Consider the following 20,535-nt stretch of genomic DNA (forward strand, 5'->3'; position numbering starts at 1 on the left):
AAATGAAGAAGTTTTCAGGATTAAAGGAACAGTCGTAGCTTCCTGTATTGGCCCTCCCAGTTCCCTTCACCCCGCACTAGGTGTGGTCATTCTCTAATGTGGGTCACTGCGGGTGTGTCTCTTCAGAGAAGCCCTCCATCTTCTCCAGCTTCAGTCTTCTGCTCTGTCCTGTCATCCCCAACACCTTGTTTGGACCTGTGACTGTCGTATCCATACACTTAGTGGCTGCAGGTTTCAGGTGCAGGTCCCTGTATTTAAGCGGCTACAAATGCCACAGAGCACCTTCAGAGGAGGTCAAAAGAAACACAGGAAGTGTGGAGGTGTCCTTGATCCCTGCCTGCTGATTTTGGCTTTCACAAGCTCAGTTCTCCTGCGGTAACCACCCTGCTAGGCCCCACCCAGAGCCCTGCCCACACTCTGCAAGGTCCAAACTCCAGCTCTAGTCCTCAGGTGCCTTTTGGTAAAAGCCTGACCTGCCATACAGAAGTTCAGACACACTCCTGTGTACCAACCATGAGACGGGAACAAATTCACGCTTGGCTAACCACCGCGGCCTGTGGGCTCCTGCTTCTCCTCCGGGTCCAGGGTGAGGCTCTCATGGGAGTGACAGGGAACTATGTCAGAGCTGCCAAACTGTGCAGAGACTAAGGGAGAATAAGGGAGGAAATGGGCAAGGAAGGGCTGAAATGGTGGAGTTCATTGCTTACTTGTATGATGCTCCACAAGTGTCAAGGTGGGCCTCCTGAAGCTAAGAGCACAGTAGCTACCTAAGGATGCCCACCTTCAGGGATGGCACTGAAAAGGAGGGGGTTCTGAGGAATGGCAGATTAACAAGACCAGACAGCAAGCAGTCTCGAGATGGTGAATCAGGACATTCCCTATAGCTGGAGCTATACGCAGGTACTTAACATGATCATACCCTCCATGGCCGCTTGACTCTGATGTATCATTGCCCTGGCCAGAACGTTAACATGGCTTTCTCAGAGATACTCAAGTAAGAATACTTACTCTTGGGGAATAAAGGAACCCAGTCCTGCACCCGAAATTGGAGGTGAGAGGTCACAGGATGCCTTTTACATCAAATATCTGGCTGGGCTGAGGCAGTGGCATGACTCAGCTTTTAGGGGAAAGGGGGGAACATTCTGTGCCTGCCAAGCAGTTTGCACCTTTTTTGGAGTTAAGTGGGCAGAACATCTGAGCATGTCCCTCCATCTCTATCCTCTCCCCTCAAGGGCTCCTCCTGAAGGCCCTAATTCTTACCACCCATTTCCACTTTCCCCAGGAGGAAGGCTACTTGCCTATCCTTCATGGCTTACCTCCAGTGGCCTTTTCCCTCATATGATTTGATACCACTCTCAAAAGTTACCAGAACCCTCCAGGCAAGAGATATGCTCAGCCTCTCTAATGGCTCCCTTTTAACATGGTTCTTAGCTTGCGTCCATATCAGAAAGCATCATTAACAAGTCTTAGAAGAGCACACATGTGGATCCCACCCTCTTCTGTCTCATCTGCTCCTGGTCCTTCCACAGGCAATATCAAGGTCCCTGGGACTTACACACAGGGCTCAGGAGTTTATCTAAGAATGAATGAAGTCTCTGGCCCTTACTTACAACCAAATTAATTACAGATTCCCTCCATTTCTGTCACTACAATTTAACACTGCCTTACACAGAGATCACTTCACAGTCCTACGAGTTAGAGACCCCTAATACCACTCAATAGAAGCCTTCACTTCAAAAATAATCGGTTAATTTGACAAATCTAAGGTCATGGATATTATAACATATTCTTATCTATTGCTGTACCAAGCGCAGCATGAAGCCTCAGTGGCTGGTAAACGGAGTTAAATCTCATGGGTAGAGATCTCATTCCACATGAAACCCTGTGTGGACATCATGTGACAGGGAAGGGGGAGTGTGCCTTTTCACATGGAAATCTCAGCAGGTTGGATTGTTGTGCCAGAGGAAATGGTTTTGTTTAGGTCGTGGTTGAGAATTTGAAAATCCTTGATCAGGTGGTTCACTCCAGTGAGGCTCTGTGGAGGTCTTTCTAACTATGTCACAACACACGGAGGGCACTTCACAGTAGGAGCATGTGGGAGAGAGCATGCATGGTGAAAGAAACAATCTGCCTTGAGAATGGCCGTAGTCACTCCTGTCTGACAGCCCTCTCTCTCACTCTCACTGCAAGACCTAACCTGCTTCAGAACTCCAGCGGTAATCCCTGTATGAGAGCACCCATGACTCAGACACCTCCCACTAGACACTATTTCTTAAAGGCCCCGCTACCTCAACAGCAGCACCCTAGGGTAAGCATCCAGGATATGAACCTTTGAGGGACAAAATAGACCCACACAACATCATTCTGTCCCAGTCCCCAGGTTCATGTCCTCCTCACAGTACAAAATATGCCCAGGCCATGCTTTTGGTCCCTTAACTCCTTTGGACACGATTCCAAAGTGTTAAATCCTGTCTGAAATTCAAGGAAAATCCCTTCTAGCTGGGAGTCTTCAAAAAAACAAGTTTGGTAGTTTAAAAATTAATGTTGAAACAGGCGCAGAGTAAGCATCCTATGTGCCGGTTGGTTTTTGTCAGCCTGACACAATCCTAGAGATATCTGGGGAAAGGAAATCTAAACTGAGAAATGAATCCCAGCAGACTGGCCTGGAGGCAAGACTGTGGGAGTATTTTCTTGATTAATGATCAATGTGGTGAGTCCAGCTCATCATAAGAACTGCCTCCCCCGGTGCGTGGTACTTTTTGTAAGAAAGCAGGCTAAGCACACTATGGAGAATAAACTAGTAAATGGTATTCTTTCAGGCCAGTGGGTCTCAGCCTTCCTAATGCTGGGACGCTTTAATATGATCCTCATGTTGTGATGATCCCCAACCATAACATTATCTTGTTGCTGCTTCATAATTGTAATTTTGCTACTGCTATGATTGCAATGTACATAATCTGATATGCAGGATAGTCACAGGTTGAGAACCACACTGCTCCTGGTCTCTGCTTCCGTTCCTGCCTTGAGCCCCTGCCCTGCCTTCCCTTCAGGACTGTAAGCTGTAAAATGAAATAAACCCTCTCCTGCTCTAAGTTGCCTTCAGTCATGATGGAGTTGTTTTATTTTGTTTTGTTTTTTATAGCAATAGGAAGCTGACTCGAACATTTCCATTTCAAAAGAATGAACAGAAAAATAGAAAAGAGTGTCAGGGCCCGAGAAAAACTCAAAAACAAGCAGGAGGGACAGTCTCTTAAAACTGCAAGCCCAGCATGCTGTGCTCCTGGGAACAGGCACTGGACCCCAGAGACTCATGTCTCCCCATCCATGTGGCATTGCTTGCTATACTTGTTACTTCTTTTACTTCTGTCTCGTGACCAGGGCAACTTATACAAGGAAGGGTTTATTTGGACTGATGGTTCCAGAAAAATACAAGTCCAGAATGGCAAGGATACCATGACAGTCAGACGCAGATATGGCGGCAGATAGAGCATAGAGCTCACATCTCAAACTCTAAGAGCCTGAAACTGAAAATAACGCATAGTTTTTGAAACCTCAAAAGCCCCATGCTTAGTGACTACCTCCAGCGAAACCAGGCCTTCCAAACGTACTGAAACAGTGCCACCAACTGGGGACCAAATATTCTAACATTTGAGCGTAAAGAGAGCATTCTAATTCAAACCGCCACACTGGCTGTTCTCTCAAGGTGTGTTCTGCGGCCTCCTGGCTTTCGTAGGCTGCTGCTGCCAATTGCCTGATTCCACACAGTTCCAGAGTCTCAAGAGCCATGGCTCCATCCTCACAGCTAGCAAGGCATTCTGGGGGAAACCTTGGCAGTGCTGCTGGGGTGGAGCCTCCCGGGGTTTTTGTAGAAATCCCAGTGGAACCTGCTATGAACTAATAGCCCTGGAAGTCTGTGTCCTACAAACTTCCTGTGTCCAGGTAAACACCCACAGTTCTGCTGCTTGATTTCTTTTGAGTCAGTGTCAAGAGCCATTCCTAGGCTGGCTCAACCATGGCTAGAGCAGACATACATCATTATACTATAATCTAAAAAGCAGAATCCTAAAGCTACCCTGAACAATGAGCATGTAGAGAGCTCCTGTTTGTGATACAAAGTTAGAGGGAGAATATGCTGGCAAAATGGAGGATATCTATGATGTCAGAATGCTTTTTCCATGCTAGGAAAAATGTTCTAGGGCATTCCTTCTACCCATAGCACATTCTTCTGTGCCTTCATATACTTTTTTTAATTAGTGATTTATCTATTTTTATATTATGTGCATCTGTGCTTTGCCTGCATCTATGTCTTTGTGAGGGTGTCAGATCCCCTGGAACTGGAGTTACAGGCAGGTGTGAGATTCCATGTGTGTGTTGGGAATTGAACCCTGATCCTCTGGGAGAGCATCCAGTGATCTTAACCACTGAGCCATCTCTCCAGTCCCAACATCTCCCCCCTCCCCTTTGGTTTTTTGAGACAGGGTTTCTCTGTGTAGCCATGGCTGTCCTGGAACTTATTCTGTAGATTGGTCTGGCCTTGAACTCAGAGATCCACCTGCCTCTGCCTCTTGAGCGCTAGGACTGAAGACATGTGCTATCACCACCACCTAGCATGCCTTCACATTTTTACAGAGACCCCTTTTTGCTTTTAACATAGACATGATGTGAATTTTCAGATTTCTAAACTCTGCCTCTCTTGCCAGGGATTACTGTGAATCTCACTGAATATGGTCCAGAAGACTCACATAATTCCCTCTATGGTTTACTTAGAAATATCTTCCTCCAAACACTTGTGAGCATCACTTTCTGTGAGCTTTAGAGTATGGGTACAGTATAGCCAACTTCTTTGTAATAATTGGACATAGGTGGCCTTCAGTCTAGTTTACAATGGATGGTTCTCACTTTCATCTGGGACTTTCTTCATATGACTTTACTGTCAGCACTGCTATTGGCATTCTGAACATGGCCATGTAAGCCATCTATGAAGTCTAAGGCCCTTCCTAGTCTTTTGTTGTTGATTTGTTTTGTGTTTTGAGACAATGGTTCTCTATGTAACCCAAGCTAACCTTGAACTCATCTATAGCCAAGAAAGGCTTCAAACTTTGCATCCTCCTGGTTCAGCCCTCAGAATGCTGGAATTATAGGCAAGTGTCATTTTGCCTGGCCAAAATATATCTGCTTGGGTTTCTTTGTTTTGTTTGTGCTTTTCATGGTCCTAGAGATCAAAACCAAGGCCTGTGGTATTCCAGGCAAGCACTGGGAAATTAAACTACACTTCTAGCACTTTGGGGACCTTCAAGGTTGGGGAAGACTGATACAGAGTCTTGGGATGTAGCCCAGGTAATTTCAAAATCTCTATCCTCTTCCCTCAGCTCACGAGAGCTGCTGGGGTTGTGCCTCCACACACAGCTTAGTCGCCTGTTGTTAATGTACAGTATTCAAAAATTATATTAATACAAATTGTTTTAGTTAAGGCTTGAGTAAAATCAATACTTTATAAAATAGTAGAGATGTATCTGGGGTTTTTATTCTAATTTTCCCTGTTCAAATTCTTTTATTGAAAATAGATATTTTTCATGTAATATATTCTGACTATGGTTTTCCTCCCCTAACTCCTCCCAGGTCCTCCCTACCCACCCAAATCCATACTCTTTCATTCTATCTCATTAGAAAAAAAACAGGCTGATGATAATGATGATGATGATGATGATGATGATGGTGATGATGATGATGATGATGATGGTGATGATGATGATGATGATGATGATGATGATGATGATGATGATGATGGTGATGATGATGATGATGATGATGATGATGATGACAAACCTGAATAGGACAAAATTAACTAACAGGAAAAAGGAGCCAAAGAAATACATAACACAAACAGATACAGAGACACAGCTATTCAAACACACAGAAATTCCATAAAAGCACAAAACTGGAAGCTATAATATATAAGCAAAAGTCTATACAGTTCACACACCACACACACACACACACACACACACACACACACACACACACACCACAAAGCATTATGGGGGTGGAGGAAAAAGCTCCAAAAATACCATTGCGTTCATCTTGCATTGTCCATATACTGCTGGGCATGGGGTCTGCCCTTAAGTGTGGTTTGTATGCCCAGTGATGCTTCCTTAGAGAAAAATGACTTTTCTTTTGTGAGTGCTTATGAACTGGACACAGCTTCTGCGTTAAGGAGCCCAACTGCCATTGACCTGTGCCTGCTCCCTCCATCTCTATGAGTTCATTTGTGTGTCGGCCCTGTTGTGTCTAGAAGGCCTTGTTTCCTCCAAGCCTTTTATCACCACTGGTTCTGACAACCTTTCACCTCCTCTTCTGCAGAGTTTCCTGAGCCCTGAGGGGAAGTGTTTGATGGAGACATACCATTCAGGACTGAATACTCAGAGGTCTCTCCCTCACTGCACACTGTCCGGCTGTGGGTCTCTTCATTTGTTCCCATTCTACAGGAGGAAGCTTCTCTGATGATGGTTGAGCAAGACGCTGAGCTATGAGTACAGCAGAATGTCATTAGGAGTCATTTTACTGATACATTCCTGAAGAACAGCATTTAGGTTTTCCCCTAGGTATTCAAGCTAGGTGGTCTCAGGTTCTAAACCACCCAAGCAGTTTCTGGCATGGGTTCCGTCTCACGGAGTGGGCCTTAAATCCAATCAGATAGTGCTTGGTTACTCCAACAACTGCTGTGCTGCCATTGTACTAGCAGATCTTGCAAGCAGGTTGTCATCTTATTACAGCTTTTGAGATATCGTTAAAATACCATAACCGTCCATTTCAAGGTTCACTTCAGTGGTTTTTCAGTATACAGAGTCCTCCCGTTGTATCCCCAAATCTAAGCATTCAGTATTCAAGAGCCCCTCTTTTGTGTTTCAAATTCAAATCAATAGGGTCATGAACAGAAGTGAGGTGAGGTCCCTGAAACAGGCAAGAAGTATGTGAAACTAACATTTGCCAACCTTGCCCTTTGGGAAAAGCTGAGTTGAAGGTGACAAGAAAGTTTGTGGACAACATAAGGAGCAAAACTACACCCTAGAAGAAGGAAGAAAGTAATCTTTCAACAAACCTGCACAAACATAATTCCACCTCTAACAACAAGAATAACAGGAAGTGACAATTACTTTTTCTTAATATCTCTTAATATGAAAATTAATATTACCAACATATCCTAATCAATTCAAATTCAAAAGTATGAGGAACTGGAAATTTGTTGGCTATCATCTGGTGGTCTCTTTAATTTGGTAATTGGAGAAGTAGGTCCAATATTGTACAATCCATATACACCATCTTCTGCTTGTTTGTACCTGACCAGTGCCTTGCTGGGTGCCACATAATGCTCTTGAAATGATGCTTCTCCTATCTCAGGCTCTCTGTTAGTAGGATTATTTATTTCATGTTTTTACACTATACTATGGTTTTCAGAACAGCTTGCATATTTCAAAATTATTTATATACTCAAAAGAAACATAGACAATTAACTTGGGAGGTGGCTTGTAAGAGAACAACAAAGAGTGAAACTGCATGCTTTGCTTGCTGTTTGTAACTATTGTATGAAGCTTGAAGAAGAGGACTTTATAAGTTACTCTTTCTCTGAGATGAATGCTTTTCAAAATCATCACAGCCAATGAACCAAACTCTTACCCTCACCTAATGTCTGTGCCACCCTCCAAGCAGAACCATTGTTCATTGAAACAGTTGGTGAATGACTTCATGGATAGACCATCTTAATACACACACCATTTCTTAAATGAACATAACCTGTTCTCTGTGGGCGGAGAATGAAGACAATCACTCAAGTCAAATTGCTTTGACAATAGCAGGAAATCTGTATCCAAAAACCATGCCTACAATTCATTCCGTGGTGCAGCAGAACTGTCAACTCTTAGCCTAGCTATGATGGAGGTAAAATCCTTTGGTGATGTGAGGGTCATTTAAGTACAGCCTTATTACAATGAACTCCAATATCTAAAAATTGTTCTTCTTTTAGGCCTGTACCACAGTAAGAGCCAAGATTTTAAGCTCTACTAAAAACAAAATAAACAAACAAACAAAAATTATTTATGTTCATTTAAAAAACTAGTAATGATGTATTATTTTAAAATACACTGCTAATATGTTTGGAGTTATTTAAAATTTATATTGAGAAAAGCATATGTATTTTCAGTATTGCTACAGACAAGCATCTTCATAAGAGTGTTCAATTGATTGTTTTATATCAACTTTTTTTTTTTGTTGTTGTTTTTTGAGACAGAGTTTCTCTGTGTAGCCCTGGCTGTCCTGGAACTCACTCTGTAGACCAGGCTGGCCTCGAACTCAGAAATCCACCTGCCTCTGCCTCCCAAGTGCTGGGATTAAAGGCGTGTGCCACTGCTGCCCAGCTCAAACAACCAACTTTTATAATACTCATTTTTATTGTTACAATATTTTATATATTTTAGAAGATAAGATAAACAAAAACAAAAACAAAAAATCTTACTCGTACAAAAAAAAAAAAAAAAAAAAAAAAAAGAAAAAAAAAAGTTGTTGGAAAAACCTTGCTGTGGTGGCAGCTAATTATGCAAACCCAACCCTTATGTCACTTCTGCATCCACAGGCCAGGACTCAACCAGTCCCATCAGGACCACACACACAGGCCAGATACTGGGCAGCCACATCCATATGAAGGGCCTTGATGTGGGTGTCCACTCGTTCCTGGGAATTCCCTTTGCCAAGCCACCTACAGGGCCACTACGTTTTGTACCCCCTGAGCCACCTGAACCATGGAGTGGTGTGAGAGATGGGACATCATATCCAGCCATGTAAGTTCTCCTGAGTCCATGAGATGGATGAGTGCTGTGAACTCTGAGCCAAACTTCCATGGTTCCTCATCTCAAGCTCACAGCACTTTTCCACGGGTGCAGAGGGACTCCTGGGAGTATTTTCAGAAGACCTTTATAATATTAAGAGAATACAAGGACTCTGCCAGCCTCTTAGTTCAGGATCTGGCAGTGATTAGGCTCTTTCTAGTGTTCTCTGACATCCAGAGGAGTGTCTCTGGAAGAGGTTTGGGTTGACTCCCAGAGCCTGTAAGATCCTCAACTAACAGCATCAGAAATGAGGCCATGCAAACATCACACTCCACTGTCACTGTGCCCGACAGGGCTAGATGTCATTGGACAAGAAATATGTATATATGTGTGTAGGGTATTTTTATTATTGCTGAGACAAGATTCATGGCAGAAGCAATTTAATGAGGAAGAGTTTATTTTGGTATATAATTCAAAGGTAATTCACATCATGGTGGGAAAGTCTTAGAAGCAAGAATTTAGTGGAGGGGGGACTTGTCACATTGTGGCCTGACCCACAAGGAAGCAGAGTGGGGATGAGGGGGGAAAGGGAGAGGGAGAGGGAGAGGGAGAGGGAGAGGGAGAGGGAGAGAGAGAGAGAGAGAGAGAGAGAGAGAGAGAGAGAGAGATGCTAATATTCAACTTACTATCTCTTCCTATTCAGTTCAGGGCCCCAGCCAGTGGAATATACCACTATCTGCTTCTAGGCCACGTCTTCCAATCTCAAGTAACCTAACGTAAAAACCCACTCACAAACAAGTCTAGAGGTTGGTTTCCATGATTCTAAATCTCATTAAGTTGACATTCCAGATGTCATGATGTTTTTTGTTTTTTTTTTTTTCTTTTTGGTGTTTCGAGACAGGGTTTCTCTGTGTAGCCCTGACTGTCCTGGAACTCACTCTATAGAGCAGGCTGGCCTCAAACTCAGAATTCCTCCTGTCTCTGCCTCCCAGGTGCTGGGATTAAAGGTGTGTGCCACCACTGCCCGGCCATGATGTACTTCTAAGCAGAGATTATGGAAGAGACAAGGACCCCAGGAGTCTGGACTTGGAATTGGGGAGGTTCTCAGTACCCTGTGGGAAACTAGCCTCCAGGCATTCATAAACTCCAGTGTGACATAACTGTCCTATTGCAGAACTGCTTGGCTAAAAGCAGACATGGTCATTGTCAACACCTGCAATCAAAGACTGTCAAAAGGATTCCTAAAGGTCATTATTCCCCACCTTCAGGATGTGTGGGATCCAAGCCTCTCAAGAACCTTGAGGCTTTACTGGAAGTCTGGGCTCCATCTCAGCTTCTGCAGAGCCCATAGCCTATACGTTGATGGTCAGAAAGTTAGAGAAGAATCATGTGTAAGCAAGGCATCAGGAAGGGAAGTGCCTGTGGATATGTGAAAGCATATTTAATCGCAGGGTCTGTTGCTGGGAACCCTATGTCCCTGGGCTGACTGTCTGCATGGTTGATCACCAGGTGTCTGCAGGACATCACGGCAATGAATACGCAGGCTTTTAAGCTGTTGAAGCTGACCTTGCCTCCCTTCCCTATGTCTGAGGACTGCCTATATCTTAACATCTATACACCAGATCATGCCCATGAGGGTTCCAACCTGCCTGTGAGTGTCAAGCCATGCTCATTCAGGGGTAAGAGAACATTTCTTCTAGAGAAATACTAGAAGATCGGATGCCGTGAACCCTAACGTAAAATCTCTTCTTGAAACTCAGCGTGCAAACCAAATGGTATCTAGCAGATCCATCAGGTGCACAGTGGCTGCACTTTGAAGTCACCAAAGGCCTAGCCAATATTTTTTTTTTCATTTAATTGATGAGACTTAATAACATTTTTATTAATTTTCATATCACACTATGAAGAAAATATCCCTATTATTTTCCCCCTCACATAATAAAGTCAGGTTTTGATATTGGAGTGGACTCCAAACAGAGAACGCTTGTGTCCATGACTACACTTGAACACCTCACTCATAGCATCTGTCTATGCGGGCAGTTGCTCAAGTTATACTGATTCTGAAGGGAAGCCCAGCTGAGCTATATGGGAGACACATGACATCTGTCTTGATTTCTTCAGGTGATGGTGTGGATCCATGGAGGAGCACTGGTTATAGGCATGGCTTCATTGTATGATGGGTCCATGCTAGCAGCCATGGAGAATGTAGTAGTGGTCACTATCCAATACCGCCTAGGTGTCCTGGGCTTCTTCAGGTAAGTCTGGAGCTATGCTTAGCAATGGGGCCTGAGCAGAAGTACTGCCCTGTGATTCCTGCCCTTGCCATTTATCAGCACTGGAGATGAGCATGCCAGAGGCAACTGGGGATACCTGGACCAAGTGGCCGCTCTACGCTGGGTCCAGAAGAACATCGCCTACTTTGGAGGCAACCCTGACCGGGTCACTATTTTTGGCGAGTCAGCAGGTGGCACAAGTGTGTCTTCACTTGTGGTGTCCCCTATGTCCCAAGGACTTTTCCATGGTGCCATCATGGAGAGTGGGGTGGCCCTGATGTCGAGCCTCATCTCAATATCTTCTGATGTAGTTTGTCGAGTGAGTGCCCTCAACCACCCCAACCCTGAGCTACCACCTCAGCTCTCCCCCTTAGAAACTCTGGTTCTCTGTCTGACCAATGTATACAAGGACATGGGAAGGTAATCAGGCAACTGCCTCCTGTACCAGAATTTCTGAAGGGCTAAAGGTTAGAATCTACCTCCTCTCTGTCTCATACTGGCTGTGTATCCCATAAAGCTGTACAAGGGATTTGCGACATTATAAGCAAAAGTCCATGATCAGGAGTGACTGGAGGAGACAGAAACAATTTCTCACCAGCCATAATCCACATGTCTGTACCTTATGAGACTTGAGAGATATCTGAACCTCAGTAGGGACCTTAGAACAAACCCTTCCCTGGCTAGAAGGATGAGTCATCCCCTGCCTGATGCTTTTATAGACGGTGGCCAACCTGTCTGGATGTGAGCAGGTGGACTCCGAGGCCCTGGTGAACTGTCTACGAAGCAAGAGCAAGGAAGATATTATGACTATTAACAAGGTTAGACTGAATGGTAAGATAGATGGGCAATAAGGGATAAGGTAGCCTGCCCTAGGTTGCCTTCATCTTCCCTAGACACTGACTTCATTCCAACCTTCATAACCCAGAGCCCAGGTAGAGCTCTGAAGACCAGGACATGGGAAACCATCTGTAGGACCTCATAGAGTGGGTGTGACAATCCTGGGATGACACAATCGGGAGTGGGAAACCATGGCCTAGCACCAGAATTGCCAAGGACCTGACCTTCCTACCTAACAGCCAATGTCCCTACAGGCTTTCAAGATCATCCCTGGCATAGTGGATGGTATCTTCCTGCCCAAACACCCTCAGGAGCTGATGGCCTCTGCTGATTTTCACCCTGTCCCCAGCATTATTGGTGTCAACAATGATGAGTATGGCTGGATCATCCCCTCTGTGAGTCCTGGGTCTGAGGTCTTTGGTCTCAGGGAAGTCTATCCTCTCGTTCTATGTGATCTTGACCACAACACAGACTCTCTTCTTACCACTCAGAGCATGAGCACCGTTGTCTCCAAGGAGGAAATGGACAGACAGATGGTGCAAGCTGTGCTGCAGAGGAGGGCAGCCCAGATGGTGAGGCTTCCAGGGTACTGAGGGCATCTCCAATGTATCCTGATCATGCAACAAACTGCAGGAGCAAAGGCTGAACTGGGATGGTGCTTATGTGTTAAGTGTCCCCAGAACCCAGCCCTCTCTTGATTTAACTTGTCCCATGCCAGGTCCTACTCTTCATGCTGAGGCAGTGGCCTCCCCGTCCCCAGGGCCTGTCTAATATGGCTCTCTCTGACCCCCCTGGGCTAGATGTGGCCTCCTGAAGTTAGCGACCTGCTGATGGAGGAGTACATGGGGGACAATGAGGACCCTCAGTTTCTCCAAGTGCAGATCAAGGAGATGATGGAAGACTTCACCTTTGTGGTCCCTGCACTGCAAGTAGCACAGTTTCAACGTGAGTATGTCTGGAACTGAGGCCTGAGGCCTAGAAAGAGCTCAGAACTTCAGTGCCTGGTTGAGTTCTGGGGTGTCCATACCCCCACCCATGTCTCTATATTGGGGCTCCAATAGCAGGCACTTAATGTCTCTCTCATCTAAGTAAATTCTTGGGACTTATCTAAGACATAGGAAACCTCCAAACTTTACTGATACGGGAAGTGGGTAGCAATGACATAAGAATATATAGCAAAGATTTCCAAGACCGTGATTCAACCAAGCCCCTCCCTTGACCCCAACCCCTGCTCTAGCCTGGTTTCACATTTCACTACTGAGATTCTGTCCAGCTTTGGCCCCAGATGCAGCTAGCTGTCTTGAGGAAGGACATCCCCAGGTGAGAGTCCACTTTCGCAGCCTGTCCTTGCCTCCAGGTTCCCATGCCCCTGTCTTCTTCTATGAGTTCCAGCATCGGCCCAGCTTCTTCAAGGACTCCAAGCCACCCCATGTAAAGGCTGACCATGGTGATGAGATTCTCTTTATCTTCAGATCATTTTGGGGAGGCACTCAAGGTGAGGGATCCTTATTCCCCAGGATCTAAGCCCCTCAGGCATGCTCAGATGGGGAAAATGAGGTTCAGAGAGTAAAGACATTATGGCTTGGGTACCATGATGTGAGATTAGAAACTCAGCCCCTTCCTGCTCTTGCCTGTTTCCTCCAGCTATTGCTACCTGTGTGGGCCATGGAATCAGGCATGGTGGTACAATGGGTTGTTTTACAGTACTTGTTTATTTGCTTGTTTTGACTTTTTGAGACAAGTTTGCCCTGTGTAACCCGTAATAAATCAGAGTTCTCCTGTCTCAATCATTCTGAATGCTGACATTGACTCCCAGTATGAGAAGGGTATTCTAAAGGCATGGTTATTCCTTAGATAACTTCCTTTCATTAGAAGGAAGGAGGACAACATTCTGGGAAAAGAATGAGCCAGAGGGAATAGAAATTGGAGGCTGGGATGAGTGAGACAGAATGTGCCGGTGCAGGATTCTGGGTAGTGGGAGGGGAGTGGGAAGGGAAGGGAGGGGGAGGAGGAAAAGAGGAGGGGAAGGGAAGGGAAGAGAGGGAAGGGAGGAGAATGAAAGGGAAGGGGAGGGAAGGGGAAGGGAGAGAGAGGAAAGGGGAGGGGAGTGGAAGAGAATGAAGGGGAAGGGAAGGGGAATGGAAGAGAAGGGGAAAGAGACAGAAGAGAAGGGGAAGGGAAGGTGAGAGAAGGAAAGAGAAGGAAGGGGAGGACAAGGGAGGGGAAGGGAAGGAAAGGGAAGAAGAGATGAGAGGAGGGAGGGGAAGAGAAAAAGAAGAGAAGAGAAGAGAAGAGAAGAGAAGGGAAGGGAAGGGAAGGGAAGGGAAGGGAAGGGAAGGGAAGGGAAGGGAAGGGAAGGGAAGGGAAGGGAAGGGAAGGGAAGGGAAGGGAAGGGAAGGGAAGAGACCAGGCCAAGGCTGCTGGGACGGTGGAGTGAACAACTTCATGAGAAGCAGGAATCTGGACCCTTAATCTCTTCCTCTCTGCAGTTGACTTCACGGAGGAGGAGGAGCTGTTGAGCAGAAGGATGATGAAGTACTGGGCCAACTTTGCACGACATGGGTGAGAACATGCCCCCCCTTTTAACCTCTAAGAAGTTGATCGACATCTAGGGCTTGCCCTGTGGGAACAAGACAATATAATAAGATCTTTTTGTTTGCCTACATCAGTACATCTGCCTCTAAGTTCACATAATCCCCTAACTGCTTAGTCCATATGACTCAAGCTCAACAGGGCCTAAAGTAACTTTGCTCTCCCTGCTGGGAGGATGTGTCCACAGGAACCCCAACAGCGAGGGTCTGCCCTACTGGCCCGTGTTTGACCATGATGAGCAGTACCTGCAGCTGGACACCCAGCCTGCTGTAGGCCGAGCCCTGAAGGCCAGAAGGCTGCAGTTCTGGACCAAGACTCTGCCCGAGAAGATTCAGGAGCTAAAAGATATTGAGGACAGACATAAAGAGTTGTAGTTTGGCAGGTGGGCTTAGTCTAAACTTCCAAACACCTTAAAAAGAGACATGGAACACACACTTTTACATAGTCATTAGGTTCATCACTCAACAATTATGAAGTCTCCCCTACAGGATGTATGTTCCTTGCTAAGCCTGACATGGGTCACTTATGTTACACACAACATACAACAGACAATGGATGGGTGAGTTCCAATAGACATTACCTCCCTCCAGGCTACAGTAGGCAAGGCTCCTCCCTCCCTCCCATCTACCTCCTCCTTTCCTCTCCTCTCACTTCTCAGGCCTTCAACCACTTGCTGTCCCTGGGAAGAATATCACTAACCTTGGTGACGGAATCTGTTTCTCACATCTCATATATTCTCCTATATTCTGATAGATAAGGACAAACTAAAAAATCAGATACTAAAAGTCACAAGAGTTAATTCTAGGGCTATTCCACACTTATCGCAATGGGGTGACTTCAACACAACAGAATTTTTTTTTCTGCTATCTGTTCTGAAAGCTGCAAGCTGTGGTGATGGTGGCACCAATGTGATATTTAACAAGGAACTGCTCTTTCTTTCCTACCACAAAGCTCCCATAGGCACCCTAACCCTAACCCTAACCCTAACCCTAACCCTAACCCTAACCCTAACCCTAACCCTAACCCTAACCCTAACCCTACCCTAACCCTAACCCTTTTGTGAGAACCGAGCTCCAGGTGACAAGTCACAATTCATATGAGCCTCATATGATCCCATCTTCTATTGTTACAACAAAAGATCTGAACCTGAGACATAGAAAGAAAAAAGAGTTTCTGAGCTAGCAAAACAGCTCAGCATTTAAGGATGCCTGCCACTAATTCTCACAATGTGAATCTGATCCCCAGGACACACATCATGGTAGAAGGAAAGAATTGACTTCCCAGGTTGCCCTCTGACCTTCACATATGTTCTATGGTTCTATGATGCATGCACATGCACACACACACACACACACACACACACACACAGATGTTAAAAAAACAAACAATAAAAATCTCTAAGATTGGATAACCTCACTTCCTAGGACACTGAAGAAAACACACTGGACTGCCTCACAGCATAGCAGAGAGCAGAAAGAGAAATGGCCCAGTAAAGAAGAAACACATGGGCAGTCCCTGCTGTTTATCAGCCTGACCCCAGGGGCTTACTGAAACTGCACTAATTCCTGTGAAGAGCAGTGACTCCGGGACTAATTACATGCCACAAGCCCCACCTCATAGAGAGTCCATCACTTCTCATTATTTCCACAATGGGATAAAGCCTCTCTAGCACATGAAACCTTCGCAGGACATGCATTATCGAATCGTAGGGCCTCGCACCAATTCCATTCCTGAGGATTTTCTCTGCAGTGGGGCTCACCTCACACAGGCTCCTCTGTGCCGGCTTAATGTCAACTTGACACAAACTAGGAGTTACTTCGAAGGAGGGAGATCTCTGATGAGAAAATGCCTCCAGAAGAGTCTGCTGGGGAGTATTTTCTTAGTGATTTGATGGGGGAGGGCCCAGCTCACAGTGGTCCTGGGTTCTATAAGGAAGCAGGTTGAGCAAGCCATGAAGAGCAGACAAATCAGCAGCACTGCTCCATGGCCTCTGCATCCACTCCAGAGGCCTCCAAACTCCTGTCCTGTTTGAGTTCTTGCCCTGGCTTCCTTCAGGGATGAACGGTGATGTGGAAGTGTAAGCCAAATAAACCCTGTCTACCCCAAGTTGCTTTGGCCATGATGTTTTGTTGCACCAACAGCAACCCTAACTAAGACTCCCTTCTTAATACCAAAATAGTGGAGATTGGGTTTGCACATAGTAATGGGAGTGGAGACCACAAGTACTGTGGTCACTAATTATGGGAAATGTAAAGGTTCCAGGCCTTATCTATTGTCCCTGAAGGTTGAATAGCATCTGTCATTGGCACTTAAAGCGATATACCCTCCATTTTCAGTGTGGCACACACCTGTAGCTGTAACCCTTGCAGTAAGGAAGCTAGACAGGAAGATCACCATTCCAGGTCAGCCTGGTGACACATCAAACACCAACTCCAAATAAATAAATATGGAAATCTATCCCCTTCTATTTCTGTCCAAAGTGGTGATCGTACTCATTTTTGTGAGATGCAGCATTAGGTACGCACACAGGATGATGATTCCTGAACCACGCTGCAAGAGTGTGGGGAAAGCCCAGGTAGGTTCCTTGTGCCCTGTCTTTTGCCATTACACCAGCATGGTTTGGTCTGAAGATACGATGGGACACTGTGCAGACACTTGACCATTGCACATCTACAAAAAGGGTCATCTGTGAGACCCTCCTTGGATGTGGGATTGATGTGGGTGAGAAACAGAAGATCCAGATACATCAGGGACCAGAGGTTCCCATCCCCTGACTCCATGGGGGGCTATTTATCACAGAGGTTACCTTCTTGCCCTTCAGAGTCCCCCTGCAACCTCTGGACCATCTGTCCATCTCCCACTTGTGAGGGCATCCATGTGAGTAACACATTGTTATCCCTAAATATTCCTCCCTCCCCATCCATACTCCATCCCTCTCTTGTTTGACTAGCCCCCACCCCATCCCACCACCTCTACCACCCCCAACCCCATGTATGCATGAGCATGTGTACTAGCTCTTGCAGGCATGAGTTAAGGCCAAAGGTTGATGTTAGGATATCTTTTTCAATTATTTCTCCACTTACTTTTTGAGACAGGATCTTATACTGAACCTTGGTCTCACAGAGTTACTTAAGCCGACTATCACATTAGCACCAGGTCCTGCCTGTCCCCACTTCTCCCCCCTAAGGTTACATGTTCCCACTCCCATGCCTGGCTTATGCCTGGCTTTTATATGGGTGCAATGGATCTGAACCCAGATACCCATGTTTGTTCAGAAAGCTTTACTCTAGCCCCTCTCCCCCAGATTTGGCTACTTTTTAAGACTTAATTACTTTATGCATATGAATATTTTGCCTGCATATGTGTTAACATGTTTGGCTACTTTTAATAAAGCTTTATGGATAGTTATACAAATGACTTTACATAATCATATGCTTTTCAATTTTGGAGTTCATACCTAGGGCCGAAGCGATGAGTCATGTGGAAAACTTGTTGAACCTTCAGAGAAATTGCAAGGCTAGAGGTCAGCTCGATGGTAGAGAGTTTGCCTAGTGTGTACAAAGCCCTGGATTCAATCCCAGCACCACCAAAGACAAATATAAAGCCAAATTAGGTTGCATAGGCCTGTAATTCTAACAATTCAGAAGTCTGAGGCAAAAAGATTGCAAGTTAAGACCTGAGTGAGCTACAGAACTAACTACAAACCATCTGATATACTTACTGAGACCCTGTGTCAAAATAAAAACAGACAAAGAGAGAAAGGTGTTGAAATTAGAGCTCGTGGTGGAGCATTTGGCTAGCATGTGGAAGACCTTAGGTCCAATCCCCAGAATTAGAAAAACATAAAATGGGGGTGGGGTGCAAATAAGGAAGGAAAAGAAAACGTTGAATCACCTCTAAATGACTATCTCACACCAACCGGGTGTCTGAGATGCCAGTTGCTTTGTGTGCTCCCCAATACTTAAAGTAGTGTGCCTGAAATATTATTGCATTGGACGGGTATGGGCTGTTGGTTGTAAATGTTTCCCTAGATGTTTAGTGTCTACTTCTATAGAGAGAGCAATGCCAAGACAGATACAGGGATAGACATAGTTAGATATGTTACTGTGGTATCACGTTACTTTGAGTGAAGTGATTTTTATTTTTGTCATGCTTTGGAAGCCTTTCAGTCCACACTGGCATGAAAGACAAGGTACTCCGTGCCTGGCAGCAGGAGCTGGAATGACAAGCCCTCACCTGGCAGCAGATCAAAAAGCAAAGGGAGCTGGAACAGAACCAGAGGCAGGTACAACTTTCAAAGACCAGTGCCCCAGTTACGGTTTCCATGGCTATGATGAAAAAACATGAACGAAGCAACTTAGGAAGATGGGGTATATTCTGCTTACACGTCCACGTCATAGTTCATCACTGAAGGAAGTCACGGCAGAAATTCTAAAAGGGCAAGAACCTGGAGGAACCTAAAAGGGCTGATGCAGAGGCCATGGAGGGATGTTGCTCCCTGGCTTGCTCAGTCTGCTCTCTCATAAAGCCCAGGACCACCTACCATGGGCTAGGCCCTCCCCCTTCAATCACTAATTAAGAAATGCCTTACAACTAGATCTTACAGAAATATTTTCTCAATTGAGATTTTCTCAATTCTAGATGACTTTAGCTTGTGTCACATTGACATAAAAGCATCCAGCACAGCCTGGCCCTAGAGTGTGCCAGCCACACTCTACTTTGTAAGGGGTCCATAGCCTTCAAATTAAGGTCGCAAGTTGGAAGCCAAGTGTTCAAAACATAATTTCAAAACTTTACAGGGACATTCAAATTCAAACCAAAAGAATGTATAGCACACAAACACACATGTACGTGTGTGTCTACTGTACGTATATGTGTGTAAACACGTAGGTAAGAATGTAAGTATACACAGATACACACAGAGAAATGCTCTTGGAAGGGCTGGTGAGATGGCTCAGCAAGTGAAGGCAGTTGCATAAGCCTGGTGGTCTGAGTTCAATCCCTGGAACCTACAGTGGAAGAGGTAAGTTCAAAATCATTGTCTCCTGACCTCAACACCTACATCTATGCATACCTACATGCACACATGTATGTGCACACATGCACATACACACTGCACCACACATAAATAATAAATTAAATGTGCCTCTCTTTCTTTCTGCATTTTTAAATTCAAAACTCCACTAAGCTAGTGGATGAATTTATAGATACATATAACCTACCAAAAATAATCTCAAGATTTATATGGAAACATGAAAAGACCCAGGATAGCCCAAACAGTATTAAACAAGAAAAACACTGCTGACTGTCAGAATCCCTGAGTCCAAGTTATACTACAGAGCTGTAGTAATAAAAACAGCATGGTGCTGGCATAAAAAATAGACTCATTGATCAATAGAATAGAATTAAGGACCCACATATAAGCTTATGCTTATGCAGTCCCCTGAATTTTGGCAAAGAGGACAAAATACATATTATAGGAAAAACGGTATCTTCAGTAAATGCTGGTGGACCTCAACATGAAACCTGACTCTCTAAATCCAATAAAGGAACACACTTGAACTTATGGACACAGGAAAGAATTTTCTGAATGGGACCCTGCTAGTGCAGGCTTCAGACCAGCATTTGCCAAAAAAAAAAAAAACCTCATGAAATTAAGCCTTCCATATAGCAAAAGGTGCCATCCTTTGAGTGGTCTATACATATGACAGAGAGCTGGTATCTAGAACATACAAAGAATTCAAAAACAACTAAACACCAAGAAAACAAACAACCTAATTTTAAAAATAGAGCATGGAATTAAACAGATAGAAGCAGAAGAAATACAAATTATATATATATATATATATATATATATATATATATATATATATATATATTGTTCAAAATCCTTTAGCCAACAGGGAAATGCAAATGCAAAGTATCTTGAGATTTCCCCTTATCCAAGTCATAAATAAGATCAACTTAAGAGAGAGAGAGAGAGGGAGAGAGAGAGAGAGAGAGAGAGAGAGAGA

General features: G+C 44.8%; 1 protein-coding gene across 1 annotated transcript; it reads left to right on the top strand.

Moving 5' to 3' along the window:
* Positions 1 to 455: 455 nt before the first annotated feature.
* Positions 456 to 14,902, top strand: LOC116070026 (pyrethroid hydrolase Ces2e-like). Its single transcript, XM_031341130.1, has 12 exons — positions 456 to 586; positions 8,627 to 8,831; positions 10,329 to 10,470; positions 10,941 to 11,074; positions 11,153 to 11,411; positions 11,812 to 11,910; positions 12,184 to 12,324; positions 12,421 to 12,501; positions 12,730 to 12,874; positions 13,287 to 13,424; positions 14,419 to 14,491; positions 14,709 to 14,902. Exons 1-12 carry the CDS (start codon positions 514 to 516, stop codon positions 14,893 to 14,895), a joined length of 1,677 nt encoding a protein of 558 aa, XP_031196990.1. The 5' UTR covers positions 456 to 513; the 3' UTR covers positions 14,896 to 14,902.
* Positions 14,903 to 20,535: the final 5,633 nt, after the last annotated feature.

The sequence above is a fragment of the Mastomys coucha genome, unplaced genomic scaffold (assembly GCF_008632895.1).
Source record: "Mastomys coucha isolate ucsf_1 unplaced genomic scaffold, UCSF_Mcou_1 pScaffold22, whole genome shotgun sequence".
NCBI lineage: Eukaryota > Metazoa > Chordata > Mammalia > Rodentia > Muridae > Mastomys > Mastomys coucha.

Coding starts and splice junctions, on each gene's coding strand:
- LOC116070026 (XM_031341130.1), top strand. CDS start 514: ATGAGACGGGAACAAATTCACGCTTGGCTAACCACCGCGGCCTGTGGG. Junction 11,412..11,811: donor CTTCTGATGTAGTTTGTCGA/GTGAGTGCCCTC, acceptor ATGCTTTTATAG/ACGGTGGCCAACCTGTCTGG. Junction 13,425..14,418: donor ATTTTGGGGAGGCACTCAAG/GTGAGGGATCCT, acceptor TCCTCTCTGCAG/TTGACTTCACGGAGGAGGAG.